The sequence below is a fragment of the Henckelia pumila genome, unplaced genomic scaffold, assembly GCF_033568475.1.
Source record: "Henckelia pumila isolate YLH828 unplaced genomic scaffold, ASM3356847v2 CTG_466, whole genome shotgun sequence".
Classification (NCBI taxonomy): domain Eukaryota; kingdom Viridiplantae; phylum Streptophyta; class Magnoliopsida; order Lamiales; family Gesneriaceae; genus Henckelia; species Henckelia pumila.
In genome coordinates this window covers 5,776,578-5,795,461 of record NW_027331833.1, presented here as the reverse complement: position 1 = coordinate 5,795,461, position 18,884 = coordinate 5,776,578, and the positions used below count along the sequence as shown (strand labels likewise).

Here is an 18,884-nt window from a genome sequence, read left to right as displayed (position 1 = left end):
ACTGTTCTAAAGATTATTAAAAATTAAAATAATATAAAATTATTTTTAAAAAATCTTAAAATTGAAAAAATATCTAAATTTGTTTTAAAAATGTAAAAAATTACCAATGTGTCATTTTTAATTATGATTTTTTTTGTTATGTGTGTTTTTAAATTTAATTATGTTATATTTTTTAAACTTACGTGTAAGTTTTATATTTAATTACAGATTACATCAAAAAAAAAAATAATTATCAATACTTTTATTTTTTCTCAATTATATACAATTTTACTATTTTTTAAAATTTAAATGCAAAATGATGAAACATCATCGCTACAACGTCAATATTATTAGACAATGATAATTGAATAGGGGACAAATCATGGCCATGAAAAACAATGACATGAGCGTGACGTCGTACATGATCTAATTGTTTATTGTCATCTTTACTATCTTTACTATTTAATAATAGGTGAACCCCTTATAAAAACTATTTTTTTGGTCTTAAATATATAAATCCTAAATTAGCCCTCAAATTTATTCACTATTGAATTCAATGAGGAGTATACTAATATAAAATTGATTACCCCAATTATAACCACCTATCCCCACTTTTTCAAACTTATGAAAGTCATTCTCCCCAAATTATAACCTCCTGTCCTCAGTTTTTACAAACACCGTGTTTATTTAAATTATTTATTATAAGATTTATGATTATAAAAAAGGATAGCTAATTAGACTTATTAAGAAGTTATAAAATAAAAATCATATTCAAATATCACGTTACAATACTAAACTTGGTGAAAAGAGATGCACAAAGCAAAGCAAAGTGCCATCTAATTTGGAATTCCATTTTACTATCGTCTCTTCTTTTGAACAAACTTAACCAGTGAGAAAGTCCCACTTTTCGCAGCAAATTTTATGCCCAAACTGAGTTTCGGTTTTTTGACAAACCTCAGAAAATCACTGAAGATGGCCGTGGGATCGTCGCCAATTTATGGCACCTGGAAGCACCAACGCTTGAAAGGGAATCCAGATGCAGACGTTGTTGCGACGAATAAATGCATCAAGTTCTACAGCGATAAGGGGGAACTCGAACATGCCCGGCATCTGTTCGGTGAAATGCTTGAACGAACTGTGGTCTCGTGGAACACCATGATTACTGGATACTTCAGATGGAATATGTTTTCAGAAGCTTTAGACTTGCTTTCTGTTATGCATCACTCTAATGTGAAGTTTGACGAGACTACTTATTCGATGTCGCTGAGCTTATGTGCACGTGCGCAGTTGCTGGTTGTTGGGAAGCAGATTCATGGTATGCTTTTGAAATCTGGACTCGAAAGATTCAAGTTTGTGGGAAGTGCATTGCTATATATGTATGGTAATTGTTATGAAATCGGGGATGGAATGAGGGTGTTCGGTGAGTTGCACGAGGAAAATGAATTATTATGGAGTTTGATGTTAGTTGCTTATGTTGAGTGCAATTTACTTAGTGAAGCAGTTAGTGTCTTTGAAAGAATGCCGAGGCGGGGTGTGGTGGAGTGGTCTAAATTGATTTCGGGTTTTGTGAACTGTGAGGCTGGGTGCGAGAAGGCATTGAAGTTGTTTAAGAAGATGAATGAGAGAAATGAGGCTGTTCCAAATGAGTTTACTTTGGATTGTGCTGTGAAAGCTTGTGGTAGATTAGAAGATGTGTGGGTAGGAAGGGTGGTTCATGGGCTTACAATAAAACTTGGGTTTGAATTTGAACGTTCAATAATTAGTTCATTGATTTACTTTTATTCTAGCTGCAAGCTTATGGATGATGCTATGAGAGTTTATGATGGGATAATGATTCCCTGTTTGGATGATTCAAATGAGTTAATTTGTGGGCTTGTGAAATTGGGTCAGATTAAAAATGCAGAGTCAATCTTTACTAATATGATCGAAAAGAATCCAGTCTCTTATAATCTGATGATCAAAGGGTATGATATGTGCGGCCGATTTGAGGATTCGGAAATGTTGTTTATGCAAATGCCTGTGAAGAATTTAGCTTCTGTGAATACTATGATCACAGTTTATGCTAGGAACGGTCATATTGACAAAGCTGTGGATCTATTTGAAATGACAAAAGTAGACGGGGGATCCATTACCTGGAATTCAATGATTAAGGGATATATTCACAATGATCAGCATGAAAATGCATTGAAACTGTACTCATCAATGCTCAGGTCATCAATAAGCCAAACCAGATCCACCTTCTCTGCTCTGTTTCAGGCCTGTGCATGCTTAGGGTTTCTGCTACAGGGTCAGGTACTTCATGCACATCTGGAAAAAACTCCATTTTCATCCAATGTATACGTTGGCACATCTCTCATTGACATGTACTCAAGATGTGGAAGCCTTGCCGATGCAAGGGCATCATTCGGCTGCATTTCTTCTCCCAATGTGGCTGCCTGGACTGCTTTAATTAATGGGCATGCACATCATGGACTTGGCACTGATGCATTGTCGTTCTTTTCTGCTATGTTGGAAATGGGGATAAATCCAAATGCTGCAACTTTTGTTGCTGTCCTATCTGCTTGCACACGCATAGGTTTATTGAATGAAGGGATCCATCTTTTCTACTCAATGAAAGAGCACTATGGTATAATTCCAACCATAGAACACTTTACATGTGTAGTGGATCTTCTTGGTCGATCTGGTCTTCTAAGAGAAGCTGAGGAACTTATGGAGTCGATGCCAATTGAAGCAGACAAAATTCTCTTGATATCATTGCTCAATTCTTGTTGCTTTTGGATGGACAGGGAAATGGGTGAGAGAGTGGCAGAAAAAATTTTCGCTTTGGACCCTAATCCATCATCTGCCTGTGTTATAATGTCTAATATTTATTCAGGTTTAGGGAAGTGGGGGGAGAAGCTAATGGTTAGGGAACTTTTGACAGAATTGGGAGTCAAGAAGGACCCTGGCTGTAGTTGGATAGATGTAAACAACAGAGTTCATGTATTTTCTGTAGATGATAGAAAGCGTCCAGATTCTAATATGATAGCATATTTAGAATCCCTAACAAGAAATGCATATTCTACAAGTCTATTAAATTTTCTTTCTCCACATCTAATATCATAGCATTCCTAATGCACCAACATAATCTTGATGCTGAAAATTCTTTCAAGTGAATTTGTATGCAAACTACAAAGAAAAGCAAAAAAGATATTCAGCAGAATCTTTGGATGCAAGATGATCTTCTGTTACTGCCCCATCTTTGTAAGGGTTTTTGCCATTTTTTCATTTTCTTGCACCTGCGCCTCTATCTATATTTTATATCATTTTGAGGTATTGATTACCATCATTCTTGACCATATAAAATCCTTGTGAGAATGTTTCTAGTGAATATTCTCTCTATATTCTTTCTGAGGCATGGTTGTGAATTTAGTTAAGTTTAATTGATTTTAAAGCTAAATTTTTTGCTTAGTCTTATGGAATTTGAAAATATTTTATCAGGATTGGTATGATTGAATAATCATGGTTCTGACTTCTGAGTATAGTTGATGATGAATAATCTTTGTTTTGAGTATAGTGGTTAAATCAGGTTGATTTTCTTGACCAGGTTGGTACTGTGGTCTTGTGATGCTTTGGAGGTTGCAGATGCATTTTAATGCAAACTGATGAAGTAGCTTCTCTTTATCATTCCATAGATATCAACTAATACATGCATACTTTTTCATTTTAGGTTAGATATATTCATCCCTACCCGCTTCCCCAATTTATTGACAAACTGCTTTTAGAATCAGCATCTCTCCAATTTTGAAGATCTTGTATTTATTGCTTGTATATTTGGCAAAAGTACTCCCTGTTAAAAAAGCAAAACAGAGTCTAAGAAACTTCATACAGCCTCTTTGAAGATTGAATATGTGTGTGTGTGTTTTTCTCTGTCGTTACAAATAGAAGAATTGTTGAATATTAGTAGTAATTGTTTTAAGTGACTAGTTGTTAAGATAGTTATCTACTATTAATATTCAGCAAGAATAGAGCTATAAGCTATAAGTAGGAAGTACCATGCACAAAGAAAATATTTGTTGGTAGTCCCGATGGCCGAGGCAAAGAACAGCAGGTTTATACACCTTTTTCTTTAACCAAAATAAACTGCTTTGTTGGTAGTATATGACGATAAAAACTGAAAAAAGTGATAGAACTTTGTGCTTACATTGTTCACGTTTGTCCATTTGTTGTATCAGTAACCACAAGCTCAAAATTCTCTGTTGATTTCTCATCATTTTTTGCCGGTGGGTTTGCCTTCAAAGATTGCATCAACTTCTCTTCATCCTTTTCTGCACTTGCCTTCAGATGTGGCATTTGCTTCGTGTAATTTTTTTCCAGATCCCATTCTTTAGGCTCTTCCGTAATTCCCACATTTCTGTACTTGCAGTATAGCAAAAGCTGGAGGATGCCTAGAGGGCTACCAACCAGGTTTGGAGACTGTAAATTACAATATCATATTTAAGTTCAGTAAATCCGACTATTATGTAGCATGACATTTCACTTTGAAATTAGAGCCTTTTATCACACTAACCGCAAGGAAAAGATCGTGGCTTAGTAATCCGTAAGCCATCCAGAGTGAACTAGCCAGAAACGAGAATAATGACAAGTAGAATGGCATAAACTCCACGCTCTTAGTTTGTATCACTTGTTTCTAGCATTATTAACACGACTAAATCAGTGAAAGTATATATGAATGTACAATTATGTATATTTTGTGCATGTACATTCTCTTCTGTTCTTCCCTATAGTAAATAATGACATCATTCTAAAAGAAAATGACTCACCATAACCACCAGCGGAGAACCATACATTGCTACAGATGCTGTCAGGCCGATGCTTCCAACAAACATCTTGCGATGGTGGTGATCATGAAAGACAAATGCTGATAGAATTGCAGTGAGGCAGAACACCAGGAGAACAGGTATTGTTAACATGACCACCTTCCTCTGCATGTACATCGGTTTGGTATGTTACAACATAGTGTACCTTCTATTCTTCTCGCACATGCATGAAATTATACACCTATTATGTTGATAAAACTCATCGTCCATCCTTTACTTTGAAAAAACTTATGTACATCTTTTGCTTAAACTTTACTTGGATAATCATTGCATCATACAGGCATTAAGTTTCATTTCGCTATTACAGCACATACAAACTGCTGTGCAAATTCATTGACAGCGGTTATATACCAACCAGACATTTTTATGACGAGCAATTAGCCCAGTGAGTTGAATTTGAAAAACCTGAATGAATGATAAGAGTAAAACTTATTGGAACCATGAAAGATGCACTTGTAAAAAGTTGATGTTAGACATGGTATAGAATGCCAAATTCTTGTATACAAGTGACTTGCCTTCCTATTTGCTGAAGCAAAGTAGAGATATATCATTATGAAGGAGAACTCCAAAAGAATGCCCAAACCATTAATAGTGACCACTGGAAAGTTTTCCCACTTGTAACTTACAACTGGCAAGCCATACCAAGTGTAAAGTAAACAATTTAATAGAGCTATGATATACGGAGTACACGAAAACTCTTCAGTGCTTTTCTTTCTTATCACCCTTGAGAAAGTTAATCTGAAATATTGAAAACATGATACAAGATTAGCACATCAGTTATACTGTTGTATATATATCCTTCATTTTGTGCTAAAAAATGTGTAGTTAACCAGAGAGACAATATGGGCTTCAATGGCACTTAAGTTAATATATACTCAAAGACAGTGCCAAGTGCATGTAGGATTATTGCCAAACATAGAAGTAGCTTTAAGTTGTTTTAGTTTTAACTCGTGGTTTTGATCTTGTAGTTAATTGAGAAGGAGAACAAGAACTTGTGATTACATTGGCGCCGCGTATAGTAGCATGGAGGCTGCATTTCCTGAAAGAAACACCAAAACGACTATGGTTTAACATGAAAACATCTGGAAAGTTCTCATATCTGATTACAAGAATCAACGAGGAGGTTACCCAAAATGCCTACTGGCAGACGCAATTTTTGATCCATGTCTTTTGAAGCCAAAAAATTACTCTAGAGGTGATTTTGGAAGATTTAATGAAGATTAATGTTGCTTTGTACTGTTTTGTGTCCATGTGATATTTATAATGAAAAGAAATGAGGGGGGAAAGAGAATAACATGAACCAAATTGTTAGAATTCTGATAGTGTTGTTGCCATCTTATGAACTTGAGGTGGTAAAGATACCAATAAGAAAAGGAAAAAGGAATATTTGTGGACGGGAGGTGTTGATGCTGATTTAGTGTTTCTTTCTTTGATATATTTAATGCAAATACTTCAAATGCCTTTGTTTTCAATAGTAAAACAAGGAGACTAAAACAGAAAAGCAGAATTTGCCATTTTGATTCTCTTGCTAGTGGAAGATGTTCACAGACTTCCACTGTCAATTTGACGCAATTGAGATGTATTGGCTGTCTTAATTTTCAGGTGTTGCTCTGATTTGGTGAATAGAAAAGAAGCAATTAACCACTTGCTCTTTTGCAATTGGAACATGTCATTAAACTTCCACTGTCCATTCGGTGCTCTTGTTCTTTGTTAGGTATTTTAATGTCATTTCTTGTTGTGATTTGGTGAATAGTAAAAAATAACAATTAATGCTGATGAAGATGTGCATTCTTATCAGTTTCTTAGTTTTAAATAATCAACAATAACTGACTTGTGGGGCCTTCGCCAAAAAAATGGCATTAACCCCAAGAATTATGTTTCTTAGCTATTTGATTTATTAAAAAAACCAATAATTGTGTTACGTTCTTGCAACTCTTAAGATGAAGAATCAATAGACTAAAGCTGAGAACGTGGAACATGATAAAAAATAATATTGAGGACTTAAACTAGCATATATCAACAAATTCCGTTAGACTGCTTAAATTGACAGAAAATTCTAACTGTACACAACGCATTCGTGTGTTTTAGCGTTGATGCGGCTTTCAGTTGAATTAGTTATTGGAATCATGCGATTATGAGTTAAATGTAAAGTGGTTCTTCTGAGTTCTGCTCCTAATCTTCCATCAGCTGTATTGCTCAGTTAGTTTTGTCACCCTCGGTCCATATGGTTGAAGCATACATGATCTAACTTGGTTGGACAAGTGTTAGCGGGTCAAATTTGTGACGCATAGAACTATAATTCCCAAGGAATTTATTTCTCAGAGAAATGCATCCCTAATGAAAAATATCATTTCTATAATAGTGACACATGCATTTCTTTTTGTCTCCCACTATTTCTCCCTCACCTCAACTGTCAAATGGAATTATATATGCTCGAGCAAGCATGAGCAATTCTGATGCTTCAAGGCTTATTCTTTTTGATGGTGTTGCACTCAAAATGTTATTCCAACCCGAAATTCAAATTTTTTTTTTCTGGGTATTCTTATATAAATATGAATATCATGATATCTTTGGCAGCTGTATGCCTGATTAAGTGGCTGTTCGCAGTCCAAAATAAACCTTCGGCTGAAAGACTGTTTGTGGAACTTGAAGGTCAGAATCATATTCTTTTGGATGTTTGCAGACCAAATGTTGCATGGAGTTATTTTTATGTTAGAAGAGATTAGAACGTACAAGGAAGTGAATCAATGCTGAATATATTCTTATTCTCAGGCGATGTAAGTTGCATGCTCTTTTTGTTTTCGTGTGAAGCACAAATCCCTGGATGGACATTTCTCATGATGCTTTCTGCGTTTGTGACTGTTGGTGCGGACGTTGATGTGGGCACGACATGACTATAAATCGACATATCACCTAAAAAAAGGGACCAACAAGGTAAATAAAAATTGTTATCCTATTCAGGTGATGAAACAAATTCAAATTCTGCTTGTGTTCTTTGATCAGGAAAATTGTTATAATTAACCATTTTGGTTTTGGTTGGCTTGTCCCTCAATTTGGGTTAGCCCGTCGGGTCGATCTGCCCCGTCACACAATTTCAACTCAACTAAAGGCGGGCCGCTCGGCGGGCATGGGTTGGTCCGCGGGCTTTCAATATATTTATTTATTTTTTTTGTACTTTTATGGTGATATATACATGTATTTTTTTTTAAATAAAAGTTGTGATTTCTATTGTATTAACGGAAAATTATCAATAAATTCCTAATAGCAAACCTAAGTTGTTTGTCAGTCCCCATGTCAGATTATATGTGTTACAACTCCCTACTGCCAAATCTTTATTTGTTCTAACTCCCTATACCTAACCAAAGTACCACAATACCCCTTGTCACCTATAAAAACCCAATAATGCCATTTGTTTTTGTTTTAAATGATATTGTTTATCTTTCTTCTCTAGACTTGCTTTAGAATTAATTTTTTTTTCTTTGCTCATTAGTATACATAATAATTAATATATTGGTTATGAATTTTGTTTTAAAAAAATCGAGTATCTAAATTTGATTGTTAATATTTAAAATAATTATTACAACTATTATTTGTTATTTTTTAAATGATAACCAATCATTTTTAAAAATTTAAGATATTTCCAAGTTTTAAATTTGGAATAACATTTTTTAATGATTAATTTGGTTAACGAAAAATATACTAAGAAAAAGAATACAAACTCTATATATAATACATTTTCACGTATCAATATTAATACTAGTGATTTGCAAAAAACTTCAGTGACTCAGTTTTTTTTATAAAAAACTTATTTTGTTCCGAAATAATTACTACAAATTAAAATTTACATTTATAACCCAAATTTAAATTAACATCCAAAAATATATTTACTTTTATTTGTTAAAATAAAATAAAAATACATTGTATACGTATCGTATCGCATTTGCTCCATGGATAATTAGGATAAAAATTTAATATATATAATTTAATAATTATTACTACACAATTTCATTATTGGTCTAATTACCGAAGTGAGTGATTAATATTTGTGATATAATTCATTTTGATTATAGTATCAATTGAGGCTTTTATTGAATAAATTTTTTTAAAAAAAAAATTAGGTATCAAACCTTTGGAATAATACATAACCTATCTAGAACAATCTTGGACATTTTTTGCACAATTTGACATGAACTGGGAACGAAAAACTCATTCTTTGCATATGCACCGAGATATTATCCTTATGTGTTTAACAAACATTGTGATAACTATGATGAGTTTTAATTATCATAAGATTTGTCGACCAATTACATTAGTGTTTGTAATGTATGTGAAAAATGTAGAAGAAGAATACATTAAGCATTATTCAATGAGATAGCATGTGTTGATATCATATATTTCTCAATGTCTACAATTGAGTAACTAATGTTAATTCTCAACTATAACAATTGTTGAATGAGATATTAGCCATCGATTATACCAATTTTTAAGAAGACAAATGTATTTGAACTCCACTATTAAAAATGAAAATGCGATACTGGTATCTGGCACAACACATGCATAATAACAGTACACATGTGGTCTAATTGGGCATGTGTTGTTCTATTTTCCAGGATACAAATTTTAGCACCGAAGATCAAATTTTCCTAGTGAAAGTAATTTTCGGTTCGAATTGTCTCTGATTTGGAACAATGCATAACTTATTTAGAACAATCTGGGATATTTTTTGCATGATTTAACAAAAATTGAGAACGAGAAACTCATTCTTTATGCATGCACTGAGATGTTATCCTCAGGTGTTTAACACGCATTATGATGATTATGGTGAGTTTTCATTGTCGTAATAATTTTCAATCAATTACATTAATGTTTGTCATGTAATGTCATATACACTACTTTGACAATTGTAGAAGAAGAATACATTACTCATTATTCATTGAGATCACATGTGTTCATATGATTCATTTCCTAATGTTTACAATAGAGTAAATGTTAACTCTCAACTGTAACAATTGTTGAATATGATATTTATTCATTGATTATACAAATTTGTAAGACGACGTATATATTTGAACTCTACTATTAAAAGAGCATATGTTATATCGGTATCTGGCACAACACATGCATAATAACAGTACACATGCGGTCTAATTGGGCATGCGTTGTTCTATTTTTTAGGATACAAATTTTAGCACTGAAGATCAAATTTTCCTAGTGAAAGTAATTTCAGTTCGAGTTTTTTTTGATTTGAAATAATCCATAACTTATTTAGAACAATCTTGGATATTTTCTTTACGATTTGACAAAAATTGAGAATAGGAAACTCATTCATTATGCATGCACCGAGATGTTATCCTCATGTGTTTAACACACATTACGATTATTATGGTGAGTTTTCATTGTCGTAATAATTTTCAACCAATTACATTAATGATTGTCATGTAATGTCATTTACACTATTTTGACAAATGTAGAAGAGAAATACATTACTCATTATTCAATGAGATCACATGTGTTAATATCATTCATTTCTCAATGTCTACAATTGAGTAACTAATGTTAACTCTCAACTGTAATAATTGCTGATTATGATATTTAGTCATCGATTATACCAATTTGTAAGACGACAAATGTATTTGAACTTCACTATTAAAAGAGCATATGTGATACTGGTATCTGGCACAACACATGTGCAATAATAGTATACATATGGTCTAATTGAGCATGCATTGTTCTACTTTTCGGGATAAAAATTTTAGCCTTGAAGATCAAATTTTCCTAGTAAAAGTAAATTTGGTTCGAATTGTCTCTGATTTGGAATAATTCATAACTTATTTAGAACAATATTGGACATCTACAACACAACCTGACAACAATTGAGACCGAGAGACTCATTCTTTGCGCATGTATCGAGATGTTATTTTTAGGTATTTAACACACATTATGATGATTATGATCAGTTTTCATTGTCGTAAGAGTTGTCGACCAATTACATTAGTGTTTGTCATGTAATACCATATGCACTACTTCGATTAATGTAGAAGATAACACATTACCCATTATCCAATAAGATCACATGTATTGACATAATTAATTGCTCAATGTCTAAAATAATGTTAACTCACAACTGCAACAATTTTTGAACATGATATTTAGTAATCGATTATACTAATTTTAAAGACGATTTATATATCTGAACTACATTATTAAAAAAATCATATGTGATACTTGGGTTTGGCACAACACAACCACAACAATAGTACACATGAGGCTTAATTGAGCATGTGTTAGTTTACTTACCAAGATAAAAAATAAAAAAAAAAAAAAAAAAGTTGGGATCTAAAGATAACCATTGCCTAGTGAAAATAATTTCGGTTCGAATTATCTCATATTTGGAATAATACCAAACATATGTGAAACAATGTCCGACATTTACGACACAAGCTGATAGGAAATTGGGAGCAAGAGTCTCATTTTTTTGCACACACATCAAAATGTAATATGATGATTATGACGAGTTGTTCACGTTCACTTGTTGGAGATCTGTTGTGTGTGTAGAGGAGGAGGAGGGGGGGGGTGAATACACATTTTTAAAATATTTTTAAAAATAAACAAAGGACCGAATGAATGTTAATCTACTCAACCGATTTTCTCAATTTCTGAAGATATTTGAACAACTTAGAAGTGCGAAATCAGTTCAAACATCCATATTCTCTAGGGTACGCCACCAAAACAACAAAAATAAAAGAAATTCCAAATATAAATATTTGCCTATCACTTTTAATTATTTATAATTCTTCAGAGTTCCACTTTCCAATATTAACTAAATAATAAGATAAACTAGAAATGATCACATTTTTTGAACAAATAAATATCGTTTTTTAAATATATTGTAATATTTAAAAACTAAGAATCTATTGTAATCCCATTATTTATATATTGCATCTATATTTTTAAACATTTATTTTCAAAACTAAAAAATCAAGAATTTTCACCTTAAAAAAATGAAGAATTTCGATTTAATAGACAGATTTTCTAATAAAATTGAAATAGAACAAGTAGAAATTATATGTATATATATATTTTTGGGAGTAATAAAGAAAATATTTAAAATGGTAAAAAAAAAACTTAAAAAAATCTTACGATGAAATGCACAATCATGCAATATAATATAGGAGAGAGAAAACTAAAAACCATTTTGAGAAGAAGGCAAACATAATTATGGAGGGTAAATATGTAAATATACACATATAGGAAGCTCAAACAAAGAAACAATGTGTGTCAGGGAGCTCAAATGCATATTTACTGACAAGGGGACTGAGAAGAAATTTATGTTTACTTTTGGGGATTTTATGACAATTTTCCCTTGTATTAATTATTTTATATAAAATTTACACGTGTGAAATCAATCATTAAAAATTTTATTAATATGTTTCTATTAATATTTATGAAATGAAATTAATAATTAAGAATAATTATTTTTATTTATAGTGAGCCAACCCGCGGGTTAGTCCGTCTATCCCGCAACCCACCTTGGTTTGGGTTGGGTTGAAAACTTTTCAGCCCGTCAGAGATGGTGGGCCGGCCTGTCCTCAAGTCTCCAAACTATGGATTTTATGTGGGCTAGCCCGTCTTATCATGAGTTGGCCCGTCTGACAGCTCTACATGTCATTACCGTTCGGTAGCTATTTGACAAAGTATTTCCACCTTTTAACCAAGACAAATTCCACATTTCTCAAATTGTTCGTTTCCCATTATTTGGAGAAAGTACCCCTCTTCTTGTCGTAAAATTCATGTCTTGGAACCACCCTCAATTACTAAAGACGATTTGTTCATGTTATCATATCAGTAGTACTTTAAAATCCAACGACTACATGAGAGACATTTTTTTTTTTAATGTAATACAATGTGTTGTCAATATGAAAAAAATACATATATCTTCATCATAACCATCATATCAATTTTTTTTTTTAAGAATATTTTGAACACTACTTATATGATAACATCTAAGCACCCTACGTAAAACGCGAAAAAGAGACAAAAACCTGTGACATCCTTATTTATTTATCAATAAATTTACCTTGATGGAATGTTACACCATGTTGAAGCTTTATATATATACACGACAATAATTGGTTTCTGTAGAAATTGTATTTGCTGTAGGTCAGTTAGGATCATTTGAAAATGTAACGTTGAAGATAATCGACTCGAGCTGGATGCCTGAGTTTCATAAGGGCCTTCACTTCATGTTTTCGGACCATTTCTCTTGAAATATTCAAGTTTCCTGCAATTTCCCCTAGTGTTCTATCTCCTCTGCCATCGAGGCCGTACCGTTGTCTAATTACCAGACTCTCCTTTGGTTTCAAAGAATCAAGCTGTCAAAAAACAAGAATAATGGCAGATTAGTAAAGAGAGATGGAATAGGAACCATTATGCTATTCGACTGTAGACGTGATAAATGCACCACCATATATATTCTAAGAAAGCATATTTTGTTTGATCCATTTGCCAATAGTGGCATAATTAGTATAATTACATATATGTGAATTCTCAAATCAACACAACTTGGTAAAGAAAGGTCATGTAACACTCTTCCAATGAACAAAGTCGAAGATGCAAAACTAGTTGAAGCACAAAATTAAAATCAACGAAACCCCATATATTTGCATAGCGCCCAATTCATACTTGAAAATAAAGTTCAAATACAATCATTTTGACTTGCAACAGAGTTTTAGAGGAAAGTTGAGAAGTTGAGGATCTTAATATAACGGTCGCCGCTACATATATCACAATATTACTTTGAGTAAAGGAGTAGTTAAAAGTAAGGGAAATGAGAAACTATTTATGACATCCCACAGACAAGGTATAGATGAGGGAGTAATTTGCATCCTGTCCTGTCCTATCAAAGAAAAATTAATTTTGATACCACATGTATTACAGAAGAAGATTAGCATTTATTTACCACATCATCCAGAGCAAGCCTGAGAACTGCAGGTTGACTTCTTTTATCCCCTTCAACACCATCTTCAATACCATTGATCAATTCTTCTTGTGTTACCCCGTGCCGTGCATTCAGAGAGAAAATAGGCTTCGATACTCTCATCACCTCATGGTATCTTTCTGGAGATATACCGACTCTGTCTATGATTTCTTCTTCTGTTGGCAATCTCTGAAGCTCAAACACCAACTCTTGCTTTGCCTTTTGAATTTCTGCTCTAACCTACATTATCAAGTAGTTTCATGTTTGATTACAGTCGTTTTGTTACAAGAGAGAAAAAAAATGACTTTGATACAACAAGCTTACCGACTCGAGGCCAAAGGAGACCTTTGTGAAGCTCGAAAGTGTCATAGAACGGATAATGGCATGTCTGATCCAAAAAAGGCCATATGTCGAGAGACGGAACTTCCTTTTTGGTTCAAATCGATCAATAGCTGTTATAAGACCCTTCACTCCAGCCTGACAAAGGTCTTGGAATCTTGAACCATTTGCAAAGTCTTGAAAGTATCTCTTCATTACAAATAAAACTAACCGGAGGTTATGCTGCAATAAAAGAACGTATGAATTCAGTAACATCATTTTCCTGAAATTGGTGAAATTGGTAACTTCATGCAAAATCTAATATTATAAAACAGCAAGGGGTCTAGGACCAGAGCCATCAATGTTTAAAGCTACTGCCATCGCATGCTGAAATCATTAAAAAGAATTCTATTAATCCATCATTCTCAAGAAAATGTTGCTAGTTTTTTCCCCGTTAACTGACACTAATGTATTGCAATTGAAACCAGGAGACACTGACCATTTTCATGGGAACATAATTACCTTGATCAACTTGTTTCTGGCAGCACGACCAACTTCCAACTGCTTTCGCAGATGAACAGAGCCCATATTACATGCTTCTGCTAATTCTTCATCCATCACGTCTCTTTGTAAATCATTCTGTAACGCATCCTTAACTTGGAGGATTGCCTGAATGACAATAACCAAAGCTAGGTGAAGATAGTTTCACAAATAAAAGAACACCAAAAAATGGGACCCTGTTCCCCTTTTTGTCGTGTCTTCAACTTCACCATGAAAATTACCCTTATTTCTAAGGAGAAAGTTAATGTACTTGCTCACCTTCATCGGTTGCATCAGCTTAAACAGCCAACTATGCTCAGATGAAGAAAGAACTGGAGGGATCTGCATTTTCTTCCAATCTAAGCTGACCAAGTCGGTGGAAGATGAATAGTCCCTCACAAGCCTATCTAACTTTTCATGTTCATAACTTTGGCCACGTTTCCTTCTCTCGGACGATCCAAGACTTTCACTTTCTTTCTTACTTCTCAACTCTATCCTCTTCTCTAGACTCAATCTCTTATCTTTCTTCCGAAGACTTCTAACGAAACTGTCCGCTGTTTCAATCTGCTCCGCCTCCTCAGTAGCTTCTCCAGTCCTCTTCGCCCACCTTCTTTTGGCCACATGATCTTTAAGTTCAGTGTCAGATAAAGCTGCAGCATGGCTTCGTTTGAATATATTTTCTAATTTAGCTGCAGCTTCATTGTAATCCAACTGATCTAATGTACTTGAAGAGGCTTCATCAAGTGACACAACGTGCACTCTTTCTGAACGTCTTCTCCCCTTTCTCAACTTCTTTTCATTTCCATGATCAGTCTCAACAGGTAGAGAGACAGATTTTGGTGGTGCAATTAAAGATGTATTCTTACTTCTATCAGTTTTGAAAGACAGTATTACTGGCCTTTTCGATACAGCTATGCGAGATGAAATATTTGAGTTCAATCCAAATGGAGTTCGTGCAGCAGAACTAGAAATAGTCACAACTCCCATGCCAAAGTTGTATGATCCAGAAAAACTGCGCTAAATAAGCTAAGCCTGGTGACTCGAATCCTGTAGCGTAAGCTAACAGTACATTAGCTATTCCTTCTAAACAACAAACTACATAAGTAAAACAATACCACAAATAATCAAAAGGCTATAAAGTTAGATACATAACTATAATGTAATATTAAACACACTCCAAAATATTAGCAGATGCGTCTGAAAACCCAAATCACCATCAATTTTGTGCAGCGGCATATATTGTTGGTATTGCCTGACCTTAAATTCGTAAAATTAATTATTCGAATTTGCTTTTAGCACATGTAGACGCTGGATAATCTACAATCAGACCGTTTCAACATATTTTTACCACCATAAGCTAATCAGAGATTGCATAAACCAAAACTTCATCACACCACTAAGCAATGAAACCACCGCCATCAGTAAAACCGCAGAAGCGGATCCAAACTTACTTAAAAAACCACACAATACTCAACAACAGATTAGACAACTGATCCATTAATACATCAATCAAACAAATCATGGAAAACGATTTCAACAATCAGAAATTATAATCACTTAACAAACACCGTACATACCTGGGCAACGGAAAAAGAACTCGACAAATCCAAATTCACTGAGCCAACACCGCGTTTCCTCTCCCCGGCGACGGAATATTCCGGTGGCTAATAAGCTGAAAACAGAAATCTGAACCGAAGCAAAATTTCCTACTTCCGAAATATGTGAAGAATATAAATACTCATTCGAATTTTGGCGTCCACAGGCTTTTCTGCATACGGCTGAAATTAAATAATCAAATGATAGACGGCCTTCAGTCTATCCACGTCATCAATATGAGAAGTTTTGGTGACGTGGCCAATGGCAGAGCATAGAACGGTATGAGAGAAGTTCTAATGGTTGCCACGTGTTTACCTGTGAATGGTTCAAATGTAATACCTGGACTTTGGCGGTCACCGGCTAACCGCCTTAGCATTTTCGGTGGTTTATGATTCCAGACGTCGCCTTATTGCAACCTTTTAATTTTAAAATTTATTCTTTATTTTTAATTATAGTATATAATATATATATAAATGTACACACACTTATCTATTTATATTTATATTTATATTTATATTTATATTTATATTTTCTCCGTTGTCTAAAAGTTGAGATTGTCGAGTACTTTAAACATCTTCATGAGCTCATTGAGGTAGCTGTAGCTGCATATGTTTCCATTTCAAATTTCTTAAAAAGTTATTTGGTGCAATTGGTTTGACCCATAAATATCTCATTTTGCATTTATTTTACTTGCAATCTAAAGAAAAATATGATCAGTTCACCCATCATAATCATCTCCAGTTTTTCGTGTATTAATTTAGCAAAATTTTTGCATAGCTTGGTGTGAGTTAACTCAAAGATATTTCATCTAAGGGTGGAAAAAATTCCCGAAATTCCGATCCTTCACGAATTTCATCCCATTCCCGTCCCAAAAAAATCCCCACCCGACACTTTCCCAACCCGAACTTTGGGGATTTTTCCCGTCCCGATTAATATCGGGAGAGAGATTGGGAAAAAAACCTTATCCCGATGGCATTTCCGACCCGTCCAGAAATAATATAATTATATATTTTACTAATAAATTTTTTTGAGAGATATATTTTACTAATAATTTTATTAATATATGTAGCTAAGTATTATTATGTTTCAACTCATATAACAATTAATTGTAAATATAATTCATATAATTTTATTGTTGGAACGATCGAATCGTAAAATCAAGAAATGACATTTAATTATTGTGTATTTTTTTTAAAAAAACAAATTAATAATTTAATTAATTCATATTTATAATTATTTAATTAGAACAAATATGTAGAACAAGAGATCAATTTGACTATATATTTAACAAAATTTATTTACTAATTGTATTCGAATATTTTATTAATAATTATCCGATGCACTTCTTTTTCTTACCAAAACCTTGAAATATTTTTCGGAATATATCAAGAAGATTTTAATATTATATGTTTTAAGTTGAATATTTATTTTTTATTCAGAAATATAAGTTTCTAAATAACATTTTTTTATAAAAATAATCACATTTGTTTTTGTTTTTAGAACAAAATCTTGAATTTGAAATAAAAATTTGGAAATTTCCTCTCCCTACCCGACGGATCCCGAAAAATATTGGAGCCCGATATGTGTTGGGTATGGGATCGAGAGATAAAAATTTTCTCGATTTTTTTTGGGACGGACCCTATTCCACCCCTAATTCTATCAACATAAATTTGAACTAGCAACGTGTGATCATCCTTATTGAATTTGAATAATGTTTTATCCACTGTGCTTATTGTAATATCATGTTAAAAAAAAAACTTAGTTAGAATCGCATACCATGATCTTGGAGTCTGTTTCAATCCAAATCGAGTCTTAATACATGATTAGGGTATGAGTGGTCTGCCCAACTATTTTTAAATTTTAACCGCGTTTAAGGTACTTTATGTCTTTTCAAAATTTAATCATGCTACCATGTGGACCGAAATGTTTTATGAAATGTTTTATGTAGTGACTCATTTCAGAATAACCAACTAGTCAAAGTTTAAACATGCAATAAATAAAACCAGAGAAAACTAAAATGATAAAACTAAATACTCTGATAGAATACAACCATTATTAAAATTAAGTGCAGTCAAATGTTATACAATCCCAACGAATAACAGTGCTAAAAAAATCCACTGATAGAAACCTGGTACGATACAAATCCAATCTTGTTGCAAATCAACGACCGCTATCTCTCCGTCAATCCAAAATAGGCTCTGCCCCGTAAAATTGGGTGTCCAGAACAAAAAACCGAGGACGTGAGCTAACAACGCTTAGTACGAAAGTATGAGTATACACATGTCATGAATGCTAATGCAAATGAAAGGTATCAGAAACCTATCACGGTAGAAACTCTTGCTTAAACAATAAGATGCATGATATGTAGTAAACTGATCCGTCGCATCAGGAGGTACTCCCATACCATAAGAATAAGTTGATAAAAGTAACAAAATACAAATCCATGGAATACATCCACACAATAACTCGGGGCTGAGCAACCCCTCTACTTGTAGTATCAAGTTATAGGCTCAACATGATAATACATATAACAGTAATAACCATGGCATATTATGCACATAAATCCATGTCATATAAATCATGCAAAAATGGAACTTGCATACTCAACCAAGATA

At 33.4% G+C, this 18,884-nt stretch overlaps 3 protein-coding genes across 5 annotated transcripts; 1 reads left to right on the top strand and 2 right to left on the bottom strand.

Annotated features, from left to right (window-relative positions):
• The first annotated feature begins 719 nt into the window (after positions 1-719).
• Positions 720-3,084, top strand: LOC140872431 (putative pentatricopeptide repeat-containing protein At3g25970). Its single transcript, XM_073275248.1, has one exon. It carries the CDS (start codon positions 901-903, stop codon positions 3,082-3,084), a length of 2,184 nt encoding a protein of 727 aa, XP_073131349.1. The 5' UTR covers positions 720-900.
• An 18-nt stretch (positions 3,085-3,102) lies between these two features.
• LOC140872432 (bidirectional sugar transporter SWEET3) lies at positions 3,103-6,415 on the bottom strand. Of its 2 annotated transcripts, XM_073275250.1 has the most exons (7): positions 5,967-6,415; positions 5,841-5,877; positions 5,354-5,576; positions 4,782-4,943; positions 4,529-4,648; positions 4,163-4,434; positions 3,103-3,808 (listed from the first exon to the last, which is right to left on the bottom strand). In XM_073275250.1, the coding sequence occupies exons 1-6, from the start codon at positions 6,001-6,003 to the stop codon at positions 4,168-4,170; spliced, it is 846 nt and encodes a 281-aa protein (XP_073131351.1). In that variant the 5' UTR covers positions 6,004-6,415; the 3' UTR covers positions 3,103-3,808; positions 4,163-4,167. The 2 variants fall into 2 exon arrangements, with proteins under 2 accessions (XP_073131351.1, XP_073131350.1); XM_073275249.1 differs by having other exon boundaries at positions 3,103-4,434.
• A 6,446-nt stretch (positions 6,416-12,861) lies between these two features.
• LOC140872573 (RNA polymerase sigma factor sigE, chloroplastic/mitochondrial-like) lies at positions 12,862-16,427 on the bottom strand. 2 transcript variants are annotated; one of them, XM_073275456.1, is made up of 6 exons: positions 16,242-16,427; positions 14,953-15,712; positions 14,656-14,802; positions 14,140-14,376; positions 13,798-14,055; positions 12,862-13,210 (listed from the first exon to the last, which is right to left on the bottom strand). In XM_073275456.1, exons 2-6 carry the CDS (start codon positions 15,658-15,660, stop codon positions 13,010-13,012), a joined length of 1,551 nt encoding a protein of 516 aa, XP_073131557.1. In that variant the 5' UTR covers positions 15,661-15,712; positions 16,242-16,427; the 3' UTR covers positions 12,862-13,009. The 2 variants fall into 2 exon arrangements, with proteins under 2 accessions (XP_073131557.1, XP_073131556.1); XM_073275455.1 differs by having other exon boundaries at positions 14,953-15,720; positions 16,251-16,427.
• Between the last annotated feature and the right edge of the window lie 2,457 nt (positions 16,428-18,884).

Coding starts and splice junctions, on each gene's coding strand:
- LOC140872431 (XM_073275248.1), top strand. CDS start 901: ATGCCCAAACTGAGTTTCGGTTTTTTGACAAACCTCAGAAAATCACTG.
- LOC140872432 (XM_073275249.1), bottom strand. CDS start 6,003: ATGGATCAAAAATTGCGTCTGCCAGTAGGCATTTTGG. Junction 5,878..5,966: donor TCTGCCAGTAGGCATTTTGG/GTAACCTCCTCG, acceptor TGTTTCTTTCAG/GAAATGCAGCCTCCATGCTA. Junction 4,944..5,353: donor TTGCTTCAGCAAATAGGAAG/GCAAGTCACTTG, acceptor ATGTACATGCAG/AGGAAGGTGGTCATGTTAAC.
- LOC140872573 (XM_073275456.1), bottom strand. CDS start 15,660: ATGGGAGTTGTGACTATTTCTAGTTCTGCTGCACGAACTCCATTTGGA. Junction 14,803..14,952: donor AGCTGATGCAACCGATGAAG/GTGAGCAAGTAC, acceptor ATTGTCATTCAG/GCAATCCTCCAAGTTAAGGA. Junction 14,056..14,139: donor TCTCCTTTGGCCTCGAGTCG/GTAAGCTTGTTG, acceptor TTGATAATGTAG/GTTAGAGCAGAAATTCAAAA.